At 43.9% G+C, this 20,046-nt stretch overlaps 1 protein-coding gene across 2 annotated transcripts; it reads right to left on the bottom strand.

Annotated features, from left to right (window-relative positions):
• Window positions 1-4,196: 4,196 nt before the first annotated feature.
• On the bottom strand, window positions 4,197-12,967 carry CTXN3 (cortexin 3). 2 transcript variants are annotated; one of them, XM_035014036.1, is made up of 2 exons: window positions 12,686-12,967; window positions 4,197-5,072 (listed from the first exon to the last, which is right to left on the bottom strand). In XM_035014036.1, the coding sequence occupies exon 2, from the start codon at window positions 4,971-4,973 to the stop codon at window positions 4,728-4,730; it is 246 nt and encodes an 81-aa protein (XP_034869927.1). In that variant the 5' UTR covers window positions 4,974-5,072; window positions 12,686-12,967; the 3' UTR covers window positions 4,197-4,727. The 2 variants fall into 2 exon arrangements, with proteins under 2 accessions (XP_034869927.1, XP_034869928.1); XM_035014037.1 differs by lacking the exon at window positions 12,686-12,967 and adding an exon at window positions 10,071-10,140.
• Between the last annotated feature and the right edge of the window lie 7,079 nt (window positions 12,968-20,046).

The following is a 20,046-nucleotide window of genomic DNA, read 5'->3' as shown; positions in this document are numbered from 1 at the left end:
TCAATATGTTTTACATGTCAGTTTGGGAAGTTGACATCTTCTTCACTACAGGGTTTTTCAAAAATGATTTACGGTGGGCAAATAAAATTTGTCATCTCCCCAAATTTATCAATATATTTACAATAGGAAAGCTTCAGGGTTTCAATAAAACACTATGCAATGAAGCCAATAAAAAAGGAACTTGAATGCATATTTTTCCTACATACCTAAGCATCTGTTCCAACTTCTGCCTCCTAAAACTGTTGCTTATTTTGTTTCAGCTTTAACCCTTAAAAATAGTAAAAGAATGATCTGGCTTGGAATGTTCATTACTTCAACAGCAGGAGTCAAGTTAATCTGCTTCACACCCCATGTCAGGCTTACTTTGCTCCGTGCTTAAGATACTTAAAAAAGGTCTCTTGGAGGGAGCAATGTTGATCTAGAACTTGGGGTCCCTTGGGGGCATAGACCGGGCATAGATCTTAGGCGGAGCATGATTTAGCCACATTTTTCTGAATCAAAAGGCAGCTCTACTCCAGAGTGACCTTGGGGAAGTAATTTCTTCCTCCTGAGATGCAGATATACACGATAGAGGGCGGCTGCACTTGTTATAAATATCTTGTAAGGTAGGCACAATGCTGCACTGTAACTCCTGAAGCCAGAAAGCCGGGAAAGAGAGGGCTTATGTGACCTTTCGAGAATACGCTGTTCACCCCAAGGAGCTGTGAGTAATTAAAACAGAGAGTTAGCACTTCTCACCGGAGGGATCGATTTACTCTGAATAGCCCAAAGCTTTTTATCACTTGTTATGGTACTCTGGCTCTGGACAAGGGAGGGGTGGAGCACGGGAGACCCAGTGAGGGCAGGTTGAATAAGGAGCAGTAATCTGAGAAGGAAAAACAGAAATGGAGCGAGGAATGAAGGGAGGAAAGAAAGAAGAGCAGGCTTCGGGAGGCCCCCTTGCACTTACTGGCAGTCCTCGGCTCCAAGCCTCAGAGGGCAGGTGGCTATTTCAGTCCGTTCCCATTATAGAAGCAGATCCCCATGTTGCCCCGAGGAAGCCTGCACAAACTGGAACTGACAGCCACTCTTCGTGTCATTTTCTTTCTCGCCAACCTGCACTGACTCCCACACTTCATTTTGCTTTTAAGGACACTCTGGTGTTCACCTTTATCCCTTCTACACAAGTTCTGGCTATGCCCCAACCGTCTTCCCCAGCCAGGCTGCCCTCCTGGCTGCAAGTTCCATACCCACACCCCTTTTCCTTACTCTATTGTTTTCCCTCCTTCCCTCCTTTGCATACACCCCAAACATCTCCATCCTATTAGGTCAAGATATAATTTATTTCATAATAATGACTTCCATTGCATAAAGCCTTGTACCAAACATTTAAACATGCACCATCACACCTGAATCGTGTCCCGGGAGAGTTCCTTGATTGTCTTGGCCCATGTCCATCGCTCCCGTGTTCTGTCTCCCACAGCATTTGTTCACTGACGCAGCTCCACAGAATCAGCCTCTAGGGATGGAAGGCCGTAGCACTCTACATTTTCAACAAGCTCCCCTAGAGAAACTGGAATTAGAGTGACCTAAGGAGGCAGAATTTTGACTATGGATATTTACCTTGTATTTTTGCATGATGTTTATACATTTTTACCATGATCATGTACAACTTTTATAAGAACAATTAGTGTGTGGGGGGGTCATATATATTTTTGTAATATGATTTTGATAGTATGGGAACCATAAGTCCATATCGGTCACAAGGATTCAGACACATGCCTTCTTGCATTTCTTAGGCCTCCAACAAGGTTGAAAGGTACTCAAGAGCAAGAACTGGCCCCTGTGACAGAAAGGCCAGGCTCGAAGCAGGTGGTTCATAAATACTGGAATGGGTTTAAAGAGACCCAAGAAAACAGGAAAAAATTGAATAGGGGCACATGGGACATGGGACATTTGAATAAAAAAGAAAACTTTTTAATTAGTGGATTAAAGAAATATGTATTAGTAAGACAGAAAAAAATATTCAGGTGACATCACAGACCAGGGGATGACTTCAGATCAGCATCACTGTTTTGCTTTAGATCTGGAAGCAAAGGATCTTCGGAAGCATCAGTAAACTAGCAGCATGTAGATATCACGAGGTGATGCTCTCCTTTTAATCTGACTCATTCTTGAAGTGGTGTGTTCCATTATAAAATCTATAGCTAAACAAGAAATTTGGGTCATTGGAGAGAGTTAAGAAAAGAACCAAAAGCCCCATACTTTGCTGGTGGGAAGGTAAAATGATGCAACGCTTTGGAAAACAGTCTCAGCTTCTTCAAAAAGTTAAACATAGAGTTAGAATATAACCCAGCAAATTCACTTCTAGGAATATACTCAAGAGAACTGAAAATATACAAAGACGTGGACACAAATGTTCACAGCAGTACTCATACTAGCCGCTGGATAACCGTGACATCCGATAAACCAACAAAACATGGTACAGCCAAACGATAGAATATTATTTGTCCCTGCAAAGGAATGCTATCACATGGATGAACCGACCTTGAAAACATGCTAGTGCAAAAAGCCAGACACAAAAGACCCCGTGTTCTATAATTCCATTTAAAATAAAATTTCCAGGGGCGCCTGGGTGGCTCAGTCGTTGAGCGTCTGCCTTCGGCTCGGGTCATGATCTCGGGGTCCTGGGATCGAGCCCCGCATCGGGCTCCCTGCTCAGCGGGAAGCCTGCTTCTCCCTCTCCCACTCCCCCTGCTTGTGTTCCCTCTCTCGCTGTGTCTCTCTCTGTCAAATAAATAAATAAAATCTTTAAAAAAATAAAATAAATAAAATAAAATTTCCAGAATTGGCAAACCCATAGAGACAGAAAGTGGATTCGAGATTGCCAGGGGCTGGGAGGAAGGGGGTGGGAAGTGGCTACCAGTGGGTATAGAATTCCAGAATTAGACAGTGGTGATGGTCACACAATTCTGGAAAGGTACCAAAAGCTGCTGAATTGTACACTTTCAAAGTGTAAATTTTATGGTATGTGAATTATATTCCAATAGAGCTGTTACTTTTTTTTTTAAATAAAAAAAGTCAAGAGGATGCCTGGCTCTCTCAGTTGGAAGAGTGTGTGACTCTTGATCTTGGGGTTGTGAGTTCAAGTCCCACTTTGGGTGTAGAGATTACTTTTTAAAAATTAATTTAAAAAAATTTTAGGGGCGCCTGGGTGGCTCAGTCGTTAAGCGTCTGCCTTCGGCTCAGGTCATGATCCCGGGGTCCTGGGATCGAGCCCCACATCGGGCTCCCTGCTCTGCAGGGAGCCTGCTTCTCCCTCTCCCACTCCCCCTGCTTGTGTTCCCTCTCTCGCTGTCTCTCTCTGTCAAATAAATAAATAAAATCTTAAAAAAAATTTTTTTTTTGAAAACAAAGTCGAGTGGAACATGGGGAGGGGGGAATCTAGACAGCAGACCCTCCAAAGAATGTTAAAAAAATAAAAATAAAAAAGGAAGACAAGGAAGCAGTTTTACTAAGGGCTGCTTTTTCAGGCATAGTTGACTTTTTGAACTTTTTTAATTAATAAAAAAATAGGATGGCTGGCTGAGGAGAAAATTAGAAGACAGAGATTATAAACACAGCCTCGGGGGTCTAGTGTAGACACAAAGTTTTCCTACCAAGAGAAGTTGGAATAAGAAGTGTTCACATCGCTCCTTTCTCGGTGGTCTTAAATTGTGCTTAGAATAGGTTGTACGTGTGCAGGACGATGTGTGGGAGCCCTTTCTGAAATGGGAGAGGGATGAACTTGATGACCTTGCAGCTTTTTCTGTCTCTCAGAACGCAGCTCGTCCTCCGCGCTCGGTATCACATGCTGCCACCATACGTTGGTCTCAGTGAAACAGGAAAGGACACACTACCATTTCTTGAGAAGTTTTATTTGGCTGCTCTATTCCGTCACAAACATACATTCCTCCTAAGACTGTGACAGTCTTCTCTTCTAAACAATTAACTTTTTATTTAAAAACAAACAAACAAACAACAACAACAACTCATAGCTGCACTTACAACCCATTAGTTCAATCATCTGTGTCAAGAAAGTCAATTCAGGTTATGTATAACTACTTCTACACAGCTTATTAATATGAATACCTAGAATGTACTTGGCCTGGTGGAGAGTTTTCAAACCTCCATAAGCCTTTGAATTCAGTTGTAAAATGAGATCATCCTCACTCATCTTTTCCAGGCGTGGAAACATTTGCGCTAAGGACCCCCCACCCGCTGGCTTCCCAATGCTCCTCCGGGTTCACCCAGCCCAGTCTCTGCCCGGGACCCGGATTCCAGTGCAAATAAACCAACTGAGAGACATGCTCAGAACGAGGAATGCCCTTCATGGTGCTGTGACCAGATTCATTTCAGATCCTTTCCATTCTTTATTCTCTGGTTGGGTGGGAGAGCGCTTCATTTTATGGCAAAGTTTGTGTCAGTGCTGATGCTCTTGCTTTCACCATCGCACACGTTCAGCAATATTCATTCACCGAGGAAACATGGAAATTCAAGCCCTCCTATTTTGGGAGGGTGTTATAAACCTTCATCTCCAATATCCTTCAAATGCTTTTAACCTAACAGCATGTTTAATAAATGAGGGATTGGAAGTCTAGGACCAGGTGCTGTTAAAACTTGGTTTGTTGAGAGCATTGACTAAAGAGAATTCCTCACCAAGACATGCTGCACTTCACCTCCTCAGGAGGGGCTCCTGCCCCCCTCTGCTAAGCAAGGGCATGGTCAAACTGCCCCTTCTCCAGCCCTTCAAGTCCATCGGCCCAGGTTGAGGTTGGCATGCTCCGATACGGGTCCAGAAGGATCCGGAAGCACCTGACAATGAGGATGCCCAAGAAAATGAACAACAAAATCACAAACACAAATGTGGTTTTCTGCTCTAGAGACATGCTAGAATCTGCCGACACGTCCTCAAGGGGCACTAGGGGTGAAGGGACGGGCTGTCCTCCATCCATCGTCCAGAGAAGCAGGAGCACGGGATCGCCCAGTTTCCTTCTCTTCCATCATCAGTCTGCTGAGATCATGGTGGCTGCCCCGTGGAGACGCTGAGTTATCTGCAGGAGAAAGAAAGGGAAGGAGAGGGGATAACTACCAAAGAGCAACTGGATTTCTAAGCTCACAGGTCCTGTTTGCCAGAGAAAACGAGGAATCTCTAAACTTTTTCACCAGATGTGCTACGTTCTGTGTCATTATGGGAAAGAATATTTTACTCTTGCATGAAATTACCAGATTGTCCTCAGGGCAGGCACCTGGGGCCAGGAGGGCTGAGCAGGGAAGACAGAGTACAGAAGATGAGAAATGTGCAAGGTAATGTTGACCTCAGGGTGTGCTGCCAACTTGACATCCAAACCCAGTGTCCCCTGCCAAGTCTCTTCCAGAATCCCTCCAATAATATGACTTTCACATCATTCTCATAATGATACCATTGATGGAACCTCAGCTATGTGCCAAGACTGTAGCTAAACACAACATAGGTTAGCCACTCTACCACGAGCTCCGAGACAGCAGAGACCTCTATAGCCCCGGTGGAAGGAAACTGAGGCTGGAAATGGTGCTTAGCAGAGAAACCCTCAGGGAGTATCGGATTCTGGGCCCTGGTCTCTGGCCTCCATTTTACTGCTCAATGAGTATGGGCCTTTGGAGGGCTCACGAAGCCGTAAAAATGGAATCAGAAATGTCTGTGTATCTCATTCACGGTACCATAATGAGGATGGATGTCTGCGAAAACACTTTGAAAAGTATACAGAAAAGAAAAACAAACAAAACGAAGAGTTGCTTTGCTTCAGACATGGCCGTGGAAGCCAGGATGCTTCTCCTTTGCTTTCTCTTGCCTGGGCCAAGGGAGAAAGGAGGCATCTCAGACTCCCAGACCACCAAGCTCCAGCTGCTTTTCTTTTTTCTTCAGAAAACAAAGACCAGGTTCAATACTTGACCCCGAGAAGCACCTTGAGAATTGAGCTAGGGAGAAGGAATTGATTGGCTGCATTTTTTAAAAAAGCTTCACAGTAGCTTCCTACTGCTTAAGACCATTTCCATTTTACTGGTGGAAAAATGAAGATATATGGATATTACTGTTTGTCTTTAAAGGCAAGTTGGAGTAGTATAGACAAAGGCCATGAAAACTTCAGATGTTGAACTAAATCTATGTATGAGTCTGTTTATAAGAAAAATTGCGTAGGAGAGTAGTCAGCTATGGGAATTAACATGGATTCAAAAGAAATGATGTTCAATGAAAATAAGCAACCAAATAAAAATAGAAATTATGACCCAAAGCTCGAACACAATATTTCTACTGTTAACTTCTTTTTTTTTTTTAAAGATTTTATTTATTTATTTGAGAGAGAGAGAGAGAGAGAGAGCACATGAGAGGGGGCAGGGGCAGAGGGAGAAGCAGGCTCCTCGCCGAGCAGGGAGCCCGATGCGGGACTCGATCCCGGGACTCCAGGATCGTGACCTGAGCCGAAGGCAGTCGCTTAACCAACTGAGCCACCCAGGTGCCCTCTACTGTTAACTTCTAATTGTTGCCTTGAAGTATAGCGTTCGTGATCATAATAACAGTTTGCGTGTGTGTTGACACTTCAGAGTTTATAAAATCACAGTTTAAGACACAGTTTATAAAGGGATTTACAACCAGTGTCTGGAAGGAAGGAGTTACCAATTTGGGGGGAAAGAATATCTTGCAGCTCTGTGACTACATTTTGTTTAAGGCTGAAATAGTTGCGGTAGATTGGCTTATCATTCATTTCTGTTTTGAAGCAAGATTGGGATAAAATTTGATGGTGTTTCTTAAAAAGAAGCTCCTTAGGGATATAGAGGATGCTGATGGATTGGGTTGGGTTTGGTTTGCTTGTTTTTAAGCACCCTCCCGCCCTTGGGTGTTAACTCTCGACAGATAACGAGGCTGAGGGGAGGGGACAGGAAAGGGTGGCCAGAGCTTCCAACACAGGAACCCCTAGTGCTTCCAGTAAGGGCCGTTTGCACACCCAAGAAATATCCAAACTAGGCTTGTTCACACTGAGTATAAAATTCACCACGGGCTGGGTGCAAAGAAAGTCATGTGCTGCTCAAAGAATGAATACCTAAGCCGTCCTGCCATGTTCCCGTTTGTCCTTCCATGTCCTACTGAGCATCCCACCCCTTTGAGCCTGCCCTCCCCACGGACTTACTTAGAGTCCCACTCTATGTCCATTTTCCCTCCAGCCCAAATGAGGCCAGAGTCCCTTTCTTTGTCTCTTCTTAACACGGCCGAGATAGCTACGCATTTTCAGGACGTTCTGTACGAAAACATGATGTAATCCAGAAAGGAATTAGAGGAAAACTGAAGCCCATTAACTGTATAAACATATGACCATAAAGATTTCTGGATCTGTGAAGTTCATTGAAAACAGTGAACAACTAGACATAGGACAATTTGAGCCTGTGGTGACTCCCTAGCCACAAGCTGGGGGGCCAAAAGAGCAATACCTTATTCAGTCCTCCCCTTCTCACCCCCGGTGTCCGCTTGATGAGAGCCATCTTGACGCCCAGGAGCAGTCTTCCCCAGCCTTGTCGTTCGTCCAAGGCAAAATGCCAATTCCTTTTCTCCTAGCTCATCATCTCACACTGCCTAGGCTTCCTCCTAACTCATGTTTTTGAGCTGGTCCACCATTCATGGGGGGTCTGCGGGGAGGGGCGAGCATTCCAAGAAGCCCCAGCAAGTAACCTAGTCATCCTGATTCAGGTTATCAGCCCCATTTCCCTCTTCCGTCTCCCTGTAAATGAGTCTGGAGCCTGGCTTCTTCCCAGGGAAGCCAACCCTTAGAATGATATAAAAATCAGTTTTAATTTGCAGTGATACCACCCTATGCTGATTAAAAAACAGATGCAAGAATATGGTTAACCCTCTCTGCAGCCTCCTCACAGGTTTTGAGAAGCCTGCTAAAACATAAATACATACCCTCCAACCCCTTCCTGATAAACTTAGCAAGGATTTGTCTGGGAAAACTGCTCTTACTTGAAGGAGGGGAAATGTGGTAGATAGTAAGGGGGCTGATGGGTCTTGCTGGAAATGAGGGGCCGCTGGGGTTTGGGGGAGCAGACATGGGGCGCTGAAGGCCGATGGCCCAGTAGGGAAGTCCTGGGGAGGGTGGGGGATGGGTGGTACAGATGAGACGATCCGGAGATGGTTAGAAAGAGATATGGGGATATGGAGACCCAGGAAGAAAAGCCGGCTCTTTCACAGCTTTGCCTGGGACTGATTGAAATCCCTCGAAGAGCCTGCTTGATTTTAAACCCGCGATCCGCTAATCAGTAATTTACAAATTGGGAAAGCTCCACAGCACATTTAAGTTAAAGGCAGCAATGGATAGAGGAAGAGGCAGAAAAAGAGATAAATGTAATCACTTAGCTACCACAGTCCCCAAATATTCAAAGACAGCAAAATTTTTAAAATGTCTGCCTTGGAGTGAAATGTCCCCTTTTGGCAAAAATGATCCTTGTAAAATGTTCACGACGGCTTCTACCTGAATAATGAAATCTTCCTTTCAGACGAATAGAGAAATCTGGGCAAGTAAACTATTTCAAAGGACTTCCGACATAACCGTCCTGTTAATAATAACCAAAGGCGGTTCTTTCAAGTACGAGAGGACCGCAGTTACTCACGGCCGTATTTCGATCCTAACTGGCTTCCCCATCACACGGCGCATGCATGTCTTCCCTGGACCTCCATCTGTGTGTGCTCAGAACACAATAAAGGCTCATTTTAATACTGGACCAAGGAAAACTGAATTAAAAGAAGCCAATCTCAAAAATCCTATAACACATCCCCAGAGTCAAGCGCCCCGGACTCTGTGATCGTCACAAAGTGTAAAACCCTCTGCATCACCTACAAAGCCCCTGATGAGCAGTTCAGCTCGACCCTAGCCACTGTCACTCTCAGCCCCTAGCCCCACTTAAAATAATTTACAAAGAGGCCTCTCTTTCTTTCCTCATGCTTCCGACATACTGCGCCATGATCCATCCTCCTCAGCTCAGATCTTACCACTTCTTCCCTCCAGAAAACCTTGGTGCCCCAACGTCCAAGGACCCTAACGGCCCACTGAGTCCCTCCCGGACCCGAGAGTCCTATTGCCTGGACGATAAATTAGGTCATACTCCGACAATGGAATTTTTGTAAGATAGGAATTTCTTTTTCTCCTAAGTTCAAACAGGAACAAAGATCAAATCGCATTTGGTTTGGAGTACAAGGACCAAGAAGAACAGACTTACATGGGATGGAGTCTGCAGACACCTGAGGAGGCCGTCCTCACTTGGTCTGCTCTGCAGCTCAACCTAACACGAGCTGTTGCTTGAACCCCACCAGGTTTCCCACCTCTGAGCTTTTAGTCATGACGCTCTCTGCCTGATGCCCTCCTCCTCCCTCTATTCCCGCCTGTGGGTTTCGCTCCCTCCCTCAGGGTTCGCACCAAATGCCACCTCCTCGGTGGGGCCTCCGTCTCTCCCTGCACCAGAGGGATGGGGCGCTTCCGGCTCTGTCCCCCCCAGGAGCCCTGCACCTGCTTTCTGTGGCAGCACCTCTCACAGGACCCGTCTCCACAGGGTGTTCAACTCGGTCCCCTTACTAAATAGCAACCTCCTTGAGGAATTGCTGGCTGTTCTGGGGTCACTGCCTTTTTTTTAAAATAGAGGTTGAAGCAAATCTCCGGCCCCTTACAATCCAAGGAACTGAATTCAAACTTTGAGGTACCAGCTGAGACAAAGAAGGGGTAAAAAAGCCCATATCATCCAGCCAGCCTGGGATGTCAGACCATTGTGTTCGAAGTAGATCTTATTTCAAAGAATCACAGATAGTCTGAGTCACAGTGACACTTTAATAGTCTCCGATTTCATGATTTGAAAAGCTGTTATTTGCCTTTTTAAATTGTCCTTGGCTTCAAGGCTGATGGGTCGGGTCCCATCAAATACAAAAATTAACGGTGGCCCTTCTGTTTCAGGGCTCAAGCCTTTCGGAGCTAACTGGCTTTGCTGCTGGGGAAGAACAGCCGTTTAAAATATCCCGAAGCCAGATGTCTTACCTGGAAACCGTAAGTGTCAACATGTAGCCTTCCCAAGCTTGGATCCTTTGGACATTTCATTTTGTTAGCGTCGTATTATACAACTTAACCGTAAGGGAAATTATCTTATCTGAAGAAAACAGACCTTAAAGCAATGATATATTGCTTTTCTTATTTTTAAAGTGACAGCAACAGAATTAGTTTGGTGCCTTTGGCACCTTGCTCTGTGGAGCTGCCCACAGGCATTTGGTCCCACCCTCTCACTTTCGTGGCCATCAGCTCATGGACCCCCGCCCCCCCGCCCTTCCACAATGGGTTGCAACTATGGGTCATAGTTATAACCGAGGCAGTGCATGTGAAGTCCTGCCTAGCACATCGTGAACGTTCAATAAATCCGTGAGGATGAATGAGCGTTTCCTCTTTCTACCATTTCTGTGCAAAATGAGGGTTCTTTCTCATTTCTATTACGCAAACAAGCACACTGGGGAATGGAGATTATAAGTAAACTGCCCCAAATCATAAAAATCCGTTACCAGAAGAGAAGCATTCCCCAAAGGCTGCTGACTCGCAAGTTTCTCTCCAGCGTGTAGGAATGAGTAGCAAGTCAGCCATCCCCCAGCTGCTAATGGTGTGCAGGGCGCAGTGAAGCAATACTGTATTTTAAGTACCTCTAAACCACTTAAATGCCACACCTCATTTTTTAAAAACTTCTAGGCCAGAAACCTAGTTCTGTGACTTGACGTGTTTTCAAAAGTAGACGCAAAAACAGTGGGTCTGTTGAACAAGAACACCCACAGGTTTGTAGAGTTTACATTCGCATGTGATGGACAGGACACACTTCGTCCTACAAAGACATCCCGTGTATCTTATTTATATTTATCTGGCAGACTGGTGAGACCACTCTGCAGACTGTACCAGGAAGGGAATTGGCTAAGTAGGCAAGACTGAATTTGCAATGACTAGCAGAGTCGAAGTTCCTCCGAGTGCTGCATTATTCTGCAACAGTTCTGAAACTGACTGTTGAAATGTTAACATGCCTTTCAATGATTAACGTAATACATATGCTGAGAGTGAGGCTAAAGAGAATCATCTCTGCTTTTTGAGCTAAACAAAGCCTCAGCTGCATTGCTGTTTGCATAAGTAGAGTCTCTGGAGATATACTCCACCCTCCATCCCAGCCCTCCCACCCCAGACGTGTAAACATCCCAGTCGACCCTATTACATATCTTCCCCTATTAACCGTGAGCCTCCCCAAAAAAGCTACCTCATCTAAGGAATCAAATCACTATATAAACAAAAGTTATTACCTATGAATCTTGTGGAACTACTGTGTATGAGCCCAGGGAACAGTGATTTGCATTCCAGGATATACACACAAGGAGGCAAAATATTTCCTATAAATTCAAAGAACTCATGGCCCTCTTGGTGACCAGCCCAGAAATTCAGGTAAAGATTTCCTGGCTCTTTCTAGGTACTTCCTATATTTTAACCAACATATAGTTCCCTTTTTTTTCCCTCACATAAATACATGGCAAGTTCCATATTTTTCTCTTCTGAATACAGCCCTCTTGATCCAGTACAATAGCCCTGATGCTCCAGAATTCACAGGATGGCTAAGGACAGAGATAGAACTTTATACAGCCAACAAATAGACCCAAGGCTACTAGAAAGCCCCAAAACAATGGCTTGACACACTAGTAAATGTGGTCAGCTACAAATGTCAACAGGCAGTTTCGGAACTGTCGCCCGCCCCCACTGCTGCACAGGGAGGTCCGTTCCCTCGGGCTGTCACTGCCCAGTCAGCCTGCACATGTCTGCTTGGGTTGGGGAGTGGACCCCTCTCGGTCCTGGCTTGCCAGCTCTGGGTCAGCAGGAGACCTTTCTCTTCAGCCTGAGCCCTAACCTCAGCTTTACTTCTTCCCTGTCTTCATCTTCCTCCCAACATCTGCTAGAAGAGTTTTAAAGGGACTGCAGGGCGAGGCTACAGCCTGGCTGAGAACCTCAGGAAAATCCCACGTGAGTGCCGCATCGGGAACTGGGGGTACCAAAAGGCACCACTAGCAAACTGGAACTTTTCTGTTCAAACGATAAACCTTACTGTTATCCCCGGCTTGCCTTCTCTGTCCTTGCGTGTTTCCTAGCGAACAAGAGTGCTTGCTGATACCTCAAAAGGATAGGGCTGCACCGTGCTTGCCACCCAGGGACACCAGGGACAGTCGGCGTTATCACTGGGAGTTGTTGAGTTGTGATCCTTTGTGAACAAATTAAAACATCCCCGTAACATTTTGGAAGGCTGGATGTTTTAGGTGAATGGAGAAATAACTGTAATGGGCAAATAGCTTTCAGGAACAATTTACTGCAGCTTAGCAAAGAACAGAGCCTGTTTTACTCCTCCTTTATCTAGTATTGGTAGCACTATAAACTTAAGCATGCTTTAAACATAAAGGCATCATTCCGTTTCACCCCCTCGCATTAACTTCACCTAGCAATTGTTTCATTAGACTTCATCTGACATCTAGATCTAAATTCAGAACTTGGATGCAAAAGGCATCCCTGCCATCATCGCTCACGCATACATGGTAAAGTTAGAAAAAAGCATTAATTAGCCCATCAAAGACACAGTGTTGGTCAAGTACCTGCATCTGGCTGAACAAACACTTGATCCATTTCCTGGTGGAACAGTTACAGGTAGTTACAAGCCTCTTTAGTTTCCATTCTTCCCGACCAGGCTGTGTTGAGGCAGGAGACTGGTATCTGCAAGCGGCTGATGGCACACCCCAGATCTAAAGCCGTCCTTTCAGCCTTAGAAACTTCCCATTAAAACCCCCGAGTTAAAGGAGCATCGTCTTTCTGTGTGAGGCATCATTAGCGGCCAATGCAGCTGCTGCTTTGTGGCAAGCCATGATTTCAGTTCTGCCTCCGCAACTCTTCAGAGGATTCTGCTTCAGTGAGTAGAGGCAGTGTCCTAGCAGTGAGTCGGAAATCATCTTCAAGAAAGCATTAACATTCAAAAGGAGTACGGGGGGCGGGGGCAGGGGGAGGGGGGGAGCAGAGAAACATCACCGGGCATTCCCATACCTTTTCAAAATCAAAGCCATAAATCTACCAATGTTCTGCTCTTCTCTATTGATTGCTGACACTATTCCTCTTCGGGGATGTCAATTAGCACCTTGCAGCAACCAGCCTCCATATTGATTATGGATTGTGACCTTCGGGCCAACTTAATTAAGGGGAAGACTCCTAAGGAAGGGCATCAACATAGTATTTGGGAAACAAAGGGAAGGCTCTTTTTCCTAAAGAAAACAAAATTGACCTTTCAGGAAAGCAGTAATTATGGGAGGCGAAGAGGAAAGAACAATTAAAAAAAACCCCCACAAAATCATATTTTTACCACCTGTTTGTAAATGTGCTAGGCTGTAGGTTGCCAGGTCCAGTGTATCTGTTGGTCAGCCTGTATGACTGTGACCTTGACAGGTACCCCACCCACGCAGGCCGTCAGAGACCACTGATGAATAAAGATAGACCTTTGGAGAGAGAAAGTTGTTCTAATTCTACAAATTCTAGTTACATGGCACAATACTTAAATTATTTTCCTTGGATGGAATGCCTAAATAAATTTGGAAAATGTTTTAGGATAAAATTCATCTTTAAAAAAAAAAAAGTGCTTCTCTGGAAAGAATTCAGCACAATCCTTAAGATGGAACATCCTTGTTTTTTGGCAACTCACCACTTTCTTTGTTGAAGTAGAAGCGCAGTTAGCAACAACACCCACCCACCAAATGATGGGGTGCATGATATTTAAAGCTCACTCTGACTGTGCCTGTCAGCTTTGCTGTTTCTTCGCCTCTTGCGAGAAGCCGGCCATTACCCAGTAGCTGTAAGAGACTGGGAGAGAGCTCATTGTCTAGGAGGAAAATTTCCACCTGCCAGCAACAGACAACAATCCTGGATAGACCTCAGACCCCAGAAAACGTAAATGCCAAATGTTATGATCTAATGTCAGAATCAAATGCATGACATTAGGAGCTAGCCTCACTCGAATATGAAGGTTCTCTCTCCATGTGTTTTCCAGATTTTTAACCGTATTTCCTTTCCAATGAGTTTCTCTGATTATATTTTCACACAAACACACACACGCACGCACGCACGCACAATGGGACAAATGGAATCCGACAGAGCACTATCATTCGATACTAACTGGTATCCTTTGTGCTCTTCAGCCGACGGCACTGTGGAGGGAGAGACCTGTCTCGGTAATGCCAACAGAGTGTGGCTCAGGGAACATTCTGACCCCACCCGGACTTATATACTTCTCATTCCATGGGGCGAGAAGGCACTCTAGTTAGAAATGAGCCGGAGTTACTGCGAGCTCATCCTGCCCGGGAGGCCTCCTCAGATCGTGTTTACCCTATAGACTCGGAGAGGTGGAAGGGAACATGAGAGGCTCCTCTGCAGGCTGAAACCGTCCCGCAGAGACTGGCCTATTTTTAAAACTCCCCAGAGAATTAGATTCCATACCCCACTCTGACAACCTCTGTTGAAACTAACTTCTCCGTGGCTTCCTTAGTCTCAATGGGATGGTGCATTTCTTTTCATTCTACCCCCGTTGCAAAAAGTCAGTCATGAACCACCACATGATTTTGTGAGAATGCTCTTCCCCCGAGGAAGCTTGAACTAGGGAAACCAAAGGACGTTTGGTGAAGATCCTGCAGCCAAGTTTGGATAGTTCTTTTATAAGATAATTGTAATTGAAATGATGGGAGTGAGCCCTTCCCCCCAGGCAGCCACATTATGGGACTCATCGAGAATTCTGGAACAGCAAATAAGGATTTATGAAAAGTCGAGTTCTTTGAACATCTCACAGTTGGTCCTATTTCTTTAGTCTTTAATGCTCTCTTTACCTCTCCTCTGAATTCTTCTCCAAATTTCTGCTTTCCGGTCCAGCTTTAAATCGAGAACCTAGAATGCTACACAGGGCTGTACAAAGCTCAGACTCACATGGATTTGTGGTGAATAGGATGACTTCACGCTATGCTTCTCTTACACATTCTGATCCCAGGGTTACTCCTGGGTGTTAATTCAGTCTTTCTTTTTAGCCACACAACATCCTGAGTCAATATTACTAGAAATCTATTTTAAGAACTTTCTCTATATTCTAATTTCAAGTCTCACCCTTGAATATTCTCTAGATTACAGTTCTTCCCTCAATGTCCCATGCTGCACTTTTTCATAAAGTAACGGACAATGAATATTTTTTTAAAAAGATGCTTCATGAGCCATCAAGCTTTAGCCAACACAAAGCTGTTAATATTAGCATTATCTTTATTGTATTTCTTTGTCGAATCCTCAAAATCAAATTGATTCTTATAGAATCTTCAAAACAGAAACCTGATTTTCTTTTCATGTTCATCACTAGGTTCTTGGTAAAAATCTAGTTTCTTCCTTCGTGTCCATTTTTCTTTCACGTAGTCAAGAAACATTCAATAAGTTCATTCACTCAGCATCAGATATGTTCTGTGTTGGGTGGGGGAAGAATGACAAATACGGGGAAGCCGGTGCCTGCCTCCGTCTGTTCAGGTTGTCACTGCACAACTCTGGGAAGCTCCCTGGGAAGGACCCAGAGGGCCTCCACATCCAGCCGCAGGGGCCAAGCTTCTGGGCAGATAAGCCCACCTCCACTGTTTTCCACTCCCTCACCACCCCTTCCCTGCTCAGCCAGCAGACATCTGAATTATGTCCTCATTTCTCTACAGGACTTGATTTCCCAAGGTCATCTGTGGCTTCTCATTGTCTCAAGCAAAAAAAAACAAAAAAACACAAACTTGCAGTATTGATCTTCCTCACTCTTTGTGGTAACACTGGGACATAGCTGACCACTGTCTTTAGGGAAGTGCTAGATAAAAAGACACACAGAGTAAGGTGGAGTGGCAGAACTGATCTCTCAGCCCTCTTCTCTCTTGGTCTACCCCTCTCCCTGATGTCCCTTTGGCTCCTCTCCCTCCATAGTCTCTCATTCGCCCCTTAGAGGCTCAAGCCAAGTTTAACTCATGTAACCACCAGCAACTGTGAAATTAAGGGTGGAAAGACAGGCAGGCTAGGATACATATTAATGGGTCCCCCACTTTCAATTCATAAAAAAGCAGTGAAAGTCAGTTTCTGTGTTATTTCTATGTTTCTGTCCTCTTCATTTAAAAAAAAATAAATATATCATGTGATATAAAGGTTTTTTTTTAATCAAGATGAGCTCTAGTTCTAATATCCTTCTGCTTTACCAGGTCTACATATATTTATCCACTCAGCTATCTTCACAGGTCAGTGAACATTCAAAGCACAAGGGAACGGTAGGGAAGGTTTAATAATATTCACACCAAGCCCATAAATTAGGATCTATATTCAAGCATTATTAAAAGCAAGCAGGTTAAAGTCCAACTGCAAATTAGCAGCCTCCTGGTTTGATTTTTTTTCCTTGAACGCATTTCTGTACACATCACTTCTGTAGAATGTTGAATGCTCAATTAGTAGCGAATGAATCTGGAACAGAGTAGTATTCGAAATGAAACGAGAAACAAACAATGCTGCAACTCAGTGGAAATGTATTTGGAAGGAAGGAAACACCCATAGAATGTAATACTTGCAAGTGATAAGGTTTGCCGTGTGAAATGAACAAGTTTGTTCATTTCTTTCCTTTTAAGTCAAAACAATAAAACATCAAGGAAGGAAATGCATCAGGAAAAAGCTGATGTCCAACCCTGTTCTATTTAGAGACAATATTTGCAAACTTTGATATTAATTCTAATTACAGCATGAAAGTATTAGAACGTTACTATGGATTATTCACTGTTCAAAAGAAATTCATACCGAGGAGTTAACAGCCTGGTGGGTAAATTTATTCTTTTTATATGCCTTGTACAATAATAACAATTTTTTTAATGACTTTGAAATACTTAATACCTTTAAAATATCATATAAAGTGCCGATTAGAGTTTTATACATACCATCCCTCTCCATTTTTATGCTCTCATTTTGGCACTTCTTTCTGTTCAACAGCTGCTCTTTAGAAGGGACCTCTACTGTGTGGACACTTTGAGGATTGAGCAGATTAAAACATTAAGATGATTTAGAAAATGAAATAGAATGAGCCTGAGAATTACTGACCTGTTAGCCTGACTTTCATACCTGACAAAATTCTGGAACTAAAAATTTCACCACTGAAAATCAATTTGAAAACACCCAGAGGAGAAAACTAATCATACGAAGCAGTTTAAAAAATGCTGGTTAGGGGCGCCTGGGTGGACTCAGTCATTAAGCGGCTGCCTTCAGCTCAGGTCACGGTCCCAGGGTCCTGGGATCGAGCCCCGCATCAGGCTGTCTGCTCAGTGGGAAGCCTGCTTCTCCCTCTCCCACTCCCCCTGCTTGTGCTCTCTCTCTCGCTGTCTCTCTCTCTGTCAAAATAAATAAATAAAATCTTAAAAAATAATAATAATAAAAATAAAAATAAAAAATGCTGGTTAAAAAAGTTTATGAAAAGCCAGTCTCAACTTCTGATATTTCAACTCATGGAAATGATGGAAAGGAGGCTGACGAATGAAAAAAATGGTCATAAACAGAAGTTATGATCTATGGTCTTTGGGCACAAATTCCAGTTGCCTCAATGCTACATCTTATGAATGATGTAATCAACGGCTGCTTGAAAAACCATTTAACTCTACATATGTTCCAGTAGTCCAGTGGGATCAATCAAAAGGTCTGGTCGTGTAGCATATTATTTTAAAAGGCAGACCCCGGGGGCGCCTGGGTGGCTCAGTGGATCAAGCCTCCAGCTCTTGATTTTAGCTCCGGTCATGACCTCAGGGTGGTAAGATTGAGCCCCGTGTCCAGCTCTGTGCTCGGAGAGGAATCCTCTTGAGATTCTCTCTCCCTCTTCCTCTGCTCCTCCCCCTGTTCTAAATTAATTAATTAATTAATTAATTAATTATATCTTTAGAAAAGAGTAACAGGCATTAAGATTAATTAATAGACGTTAAGAGTACATCTTTCTCTTCGATCCTGCATTTCAAACTTCGATAGCAGCCCACCATCTATGATTTTGCCTGCAAATAATATCTATTAAGTATTTAGCATGTGAATAGTCTCCATCCTCTGTATTTCTATTATATGTGATACTAAATTACCTCATGAGCTTGTTAAGCATGCAGATTTAAGGGGCCCGGGCTCACATCTTTTAATTCAGTAAGACCAAGAATCTGTATTTTGAATAAGAAACTTGTATGATTAATGACATAGGGCATATGAAGTCTACATTTGGAAAATGATAAAGTTAAATGTCTTTTTTTCCCTTCTCGATTGGCCAGATTAGGCATTTTATTTTGTTTTAGTTTTAGTTGAAATATAGTTGACAGACAATGTTAACATTAGTTTCAGGGGTATAACATTGTGATTGCACAGCTCCATCTGTACATTGTGCTATGCTCAGCACAAGATTAGGCATTTTAAGTCCTTGAGGGAAGAGCCTTAAGCTTAAAATTGGAGGTATCCCAGACCTCTTGGATTAAATCCATGGACCCATCATTAGAAACATGCACATATTGTACCCTGCTTAGAGAACCTCTGCCTGAAATTTCCATTCAAAATACATGCATCTTCTCTTTTTTCCTCCCCTTCTTATCTCCAATAAAGTGATAGTGAACAGTGACCAGAATAAAAGCCCGTAGTGATGAAGACAGCAGAGGGGAACACGAGGCAGAGAGGAGCTCGGTGGATTTCTGGGACAGGACATGAACGGAGGAGGGCTGACTGTGGAGCGAGCTCAGACGCCATGCAGAGGGGGCTGCAGCTGGGACAGGGTGACAGCCCGGCACGGGAGACTATGGTCGGGAAGGGGAAGTGGGGCCACAAATAGGAAGAAGGGCCAGGTCTGGGGATAAGTGAGTGTTCCCACTGCCTTCTGGGGCCGTCCAGTACCTTGTGGGCTGGGAATCCTGATGGAATTATCGAGAGAGGCAGCAGTAAAGATCGAGCCAGATTGTCACTTAGGACAGTAGCGTAGGAATAGAGAATGTGAGCATTCGCAGAATAGACAAGCGTGGGGTCAATTTGTTAATGAGAAAATAACCAGAGAACTAAAAAGAGCAACTGTTAAAATTTGGTTCTGCCTCGGGTGAGACCTGAAAGGTGAGGGTAGCGCACGGGAGTACTACTTGCCATTATAAGCCTCTCTAAGCAATTTGACTGTTTAACTGTGTGCATATTGTTAACTACGTGCAATTTCACTTGGCAAAAACTCAGAATAGTATGGGCAAACCATTAAAAAAGAAATAAAACCCTTGCTTAAAGCCCAGGCAATGAGTCTCATGATGGCATCTTAGGGGAAGCGGATAATTCTTTGAGGACAAGGGGCTTCCTTGAACACCTTGAAACTCCCCTGGAGGACTCTGGTCTATTCTGCTTATAAGTAAAGCTAAGCCTTCTAGGTGCTCTTCAAACCTCTTGGGTATACTTAAAATGTGATTTCTTGTAATCACAGGCAATGCAATAAAATCTGAACCGTTTCCCCCTATCATTCAGAAGTCATCTATTTTAATATGTGTTGTGTATTTATTAATTTAGCTGACTTCTATTCTTTGTTCATTCATTTATGTGTATGTATTTATACCCCGTTAAATTTCAGGAACGTTTGAAGAAAGCTATGAAGTAGATTATATATCATTAGTGGTAGCAGAATATCACTGTTACTCTGTATTAATAATGAATTTTCCCATTGCTGATCTAAAAAAGGCTGGATGTACTTGTTCAAATTTTGTAAAATAAAATCTTTTTAGGCTGAAGCACTAGACACCATATCTAATCTTAGAAAAAACTTGTCTTTTGGGGCGCCTGGGTGGCTCAGTCATTAAGCGTCTGCCTTCGGCTCAGGTCATGATCCCAGGGTCCTGGGATCGAGCCCCGCATCGGGCTCCCTGCTCGGCGGGAAGCCTGCTTCTCCCTCTCCCACTCCCCC

The sequence above is a fragment of the Mirounga leonina genome, unplaced genomic scaffold, assembly GCF_011800145.1.
Source record: "Mirounga leonina isolate KUSES-001 unplaced genomic scaffold, KU_Mleo_1.0 Mir_168, whole genome shotgun sequence".
NCBI classification, from domain to species: domain Eukaryota; kingdom Metazoa; phylum Chordata; class Mammalia; order Carnivora; family Phocidae; genus Mirounga; species Mirounga leonina.
Note: the sequence above shows the minus strand (reverse complement) of the source record. Positions and strands in the feature narration are given on the sequence as shown.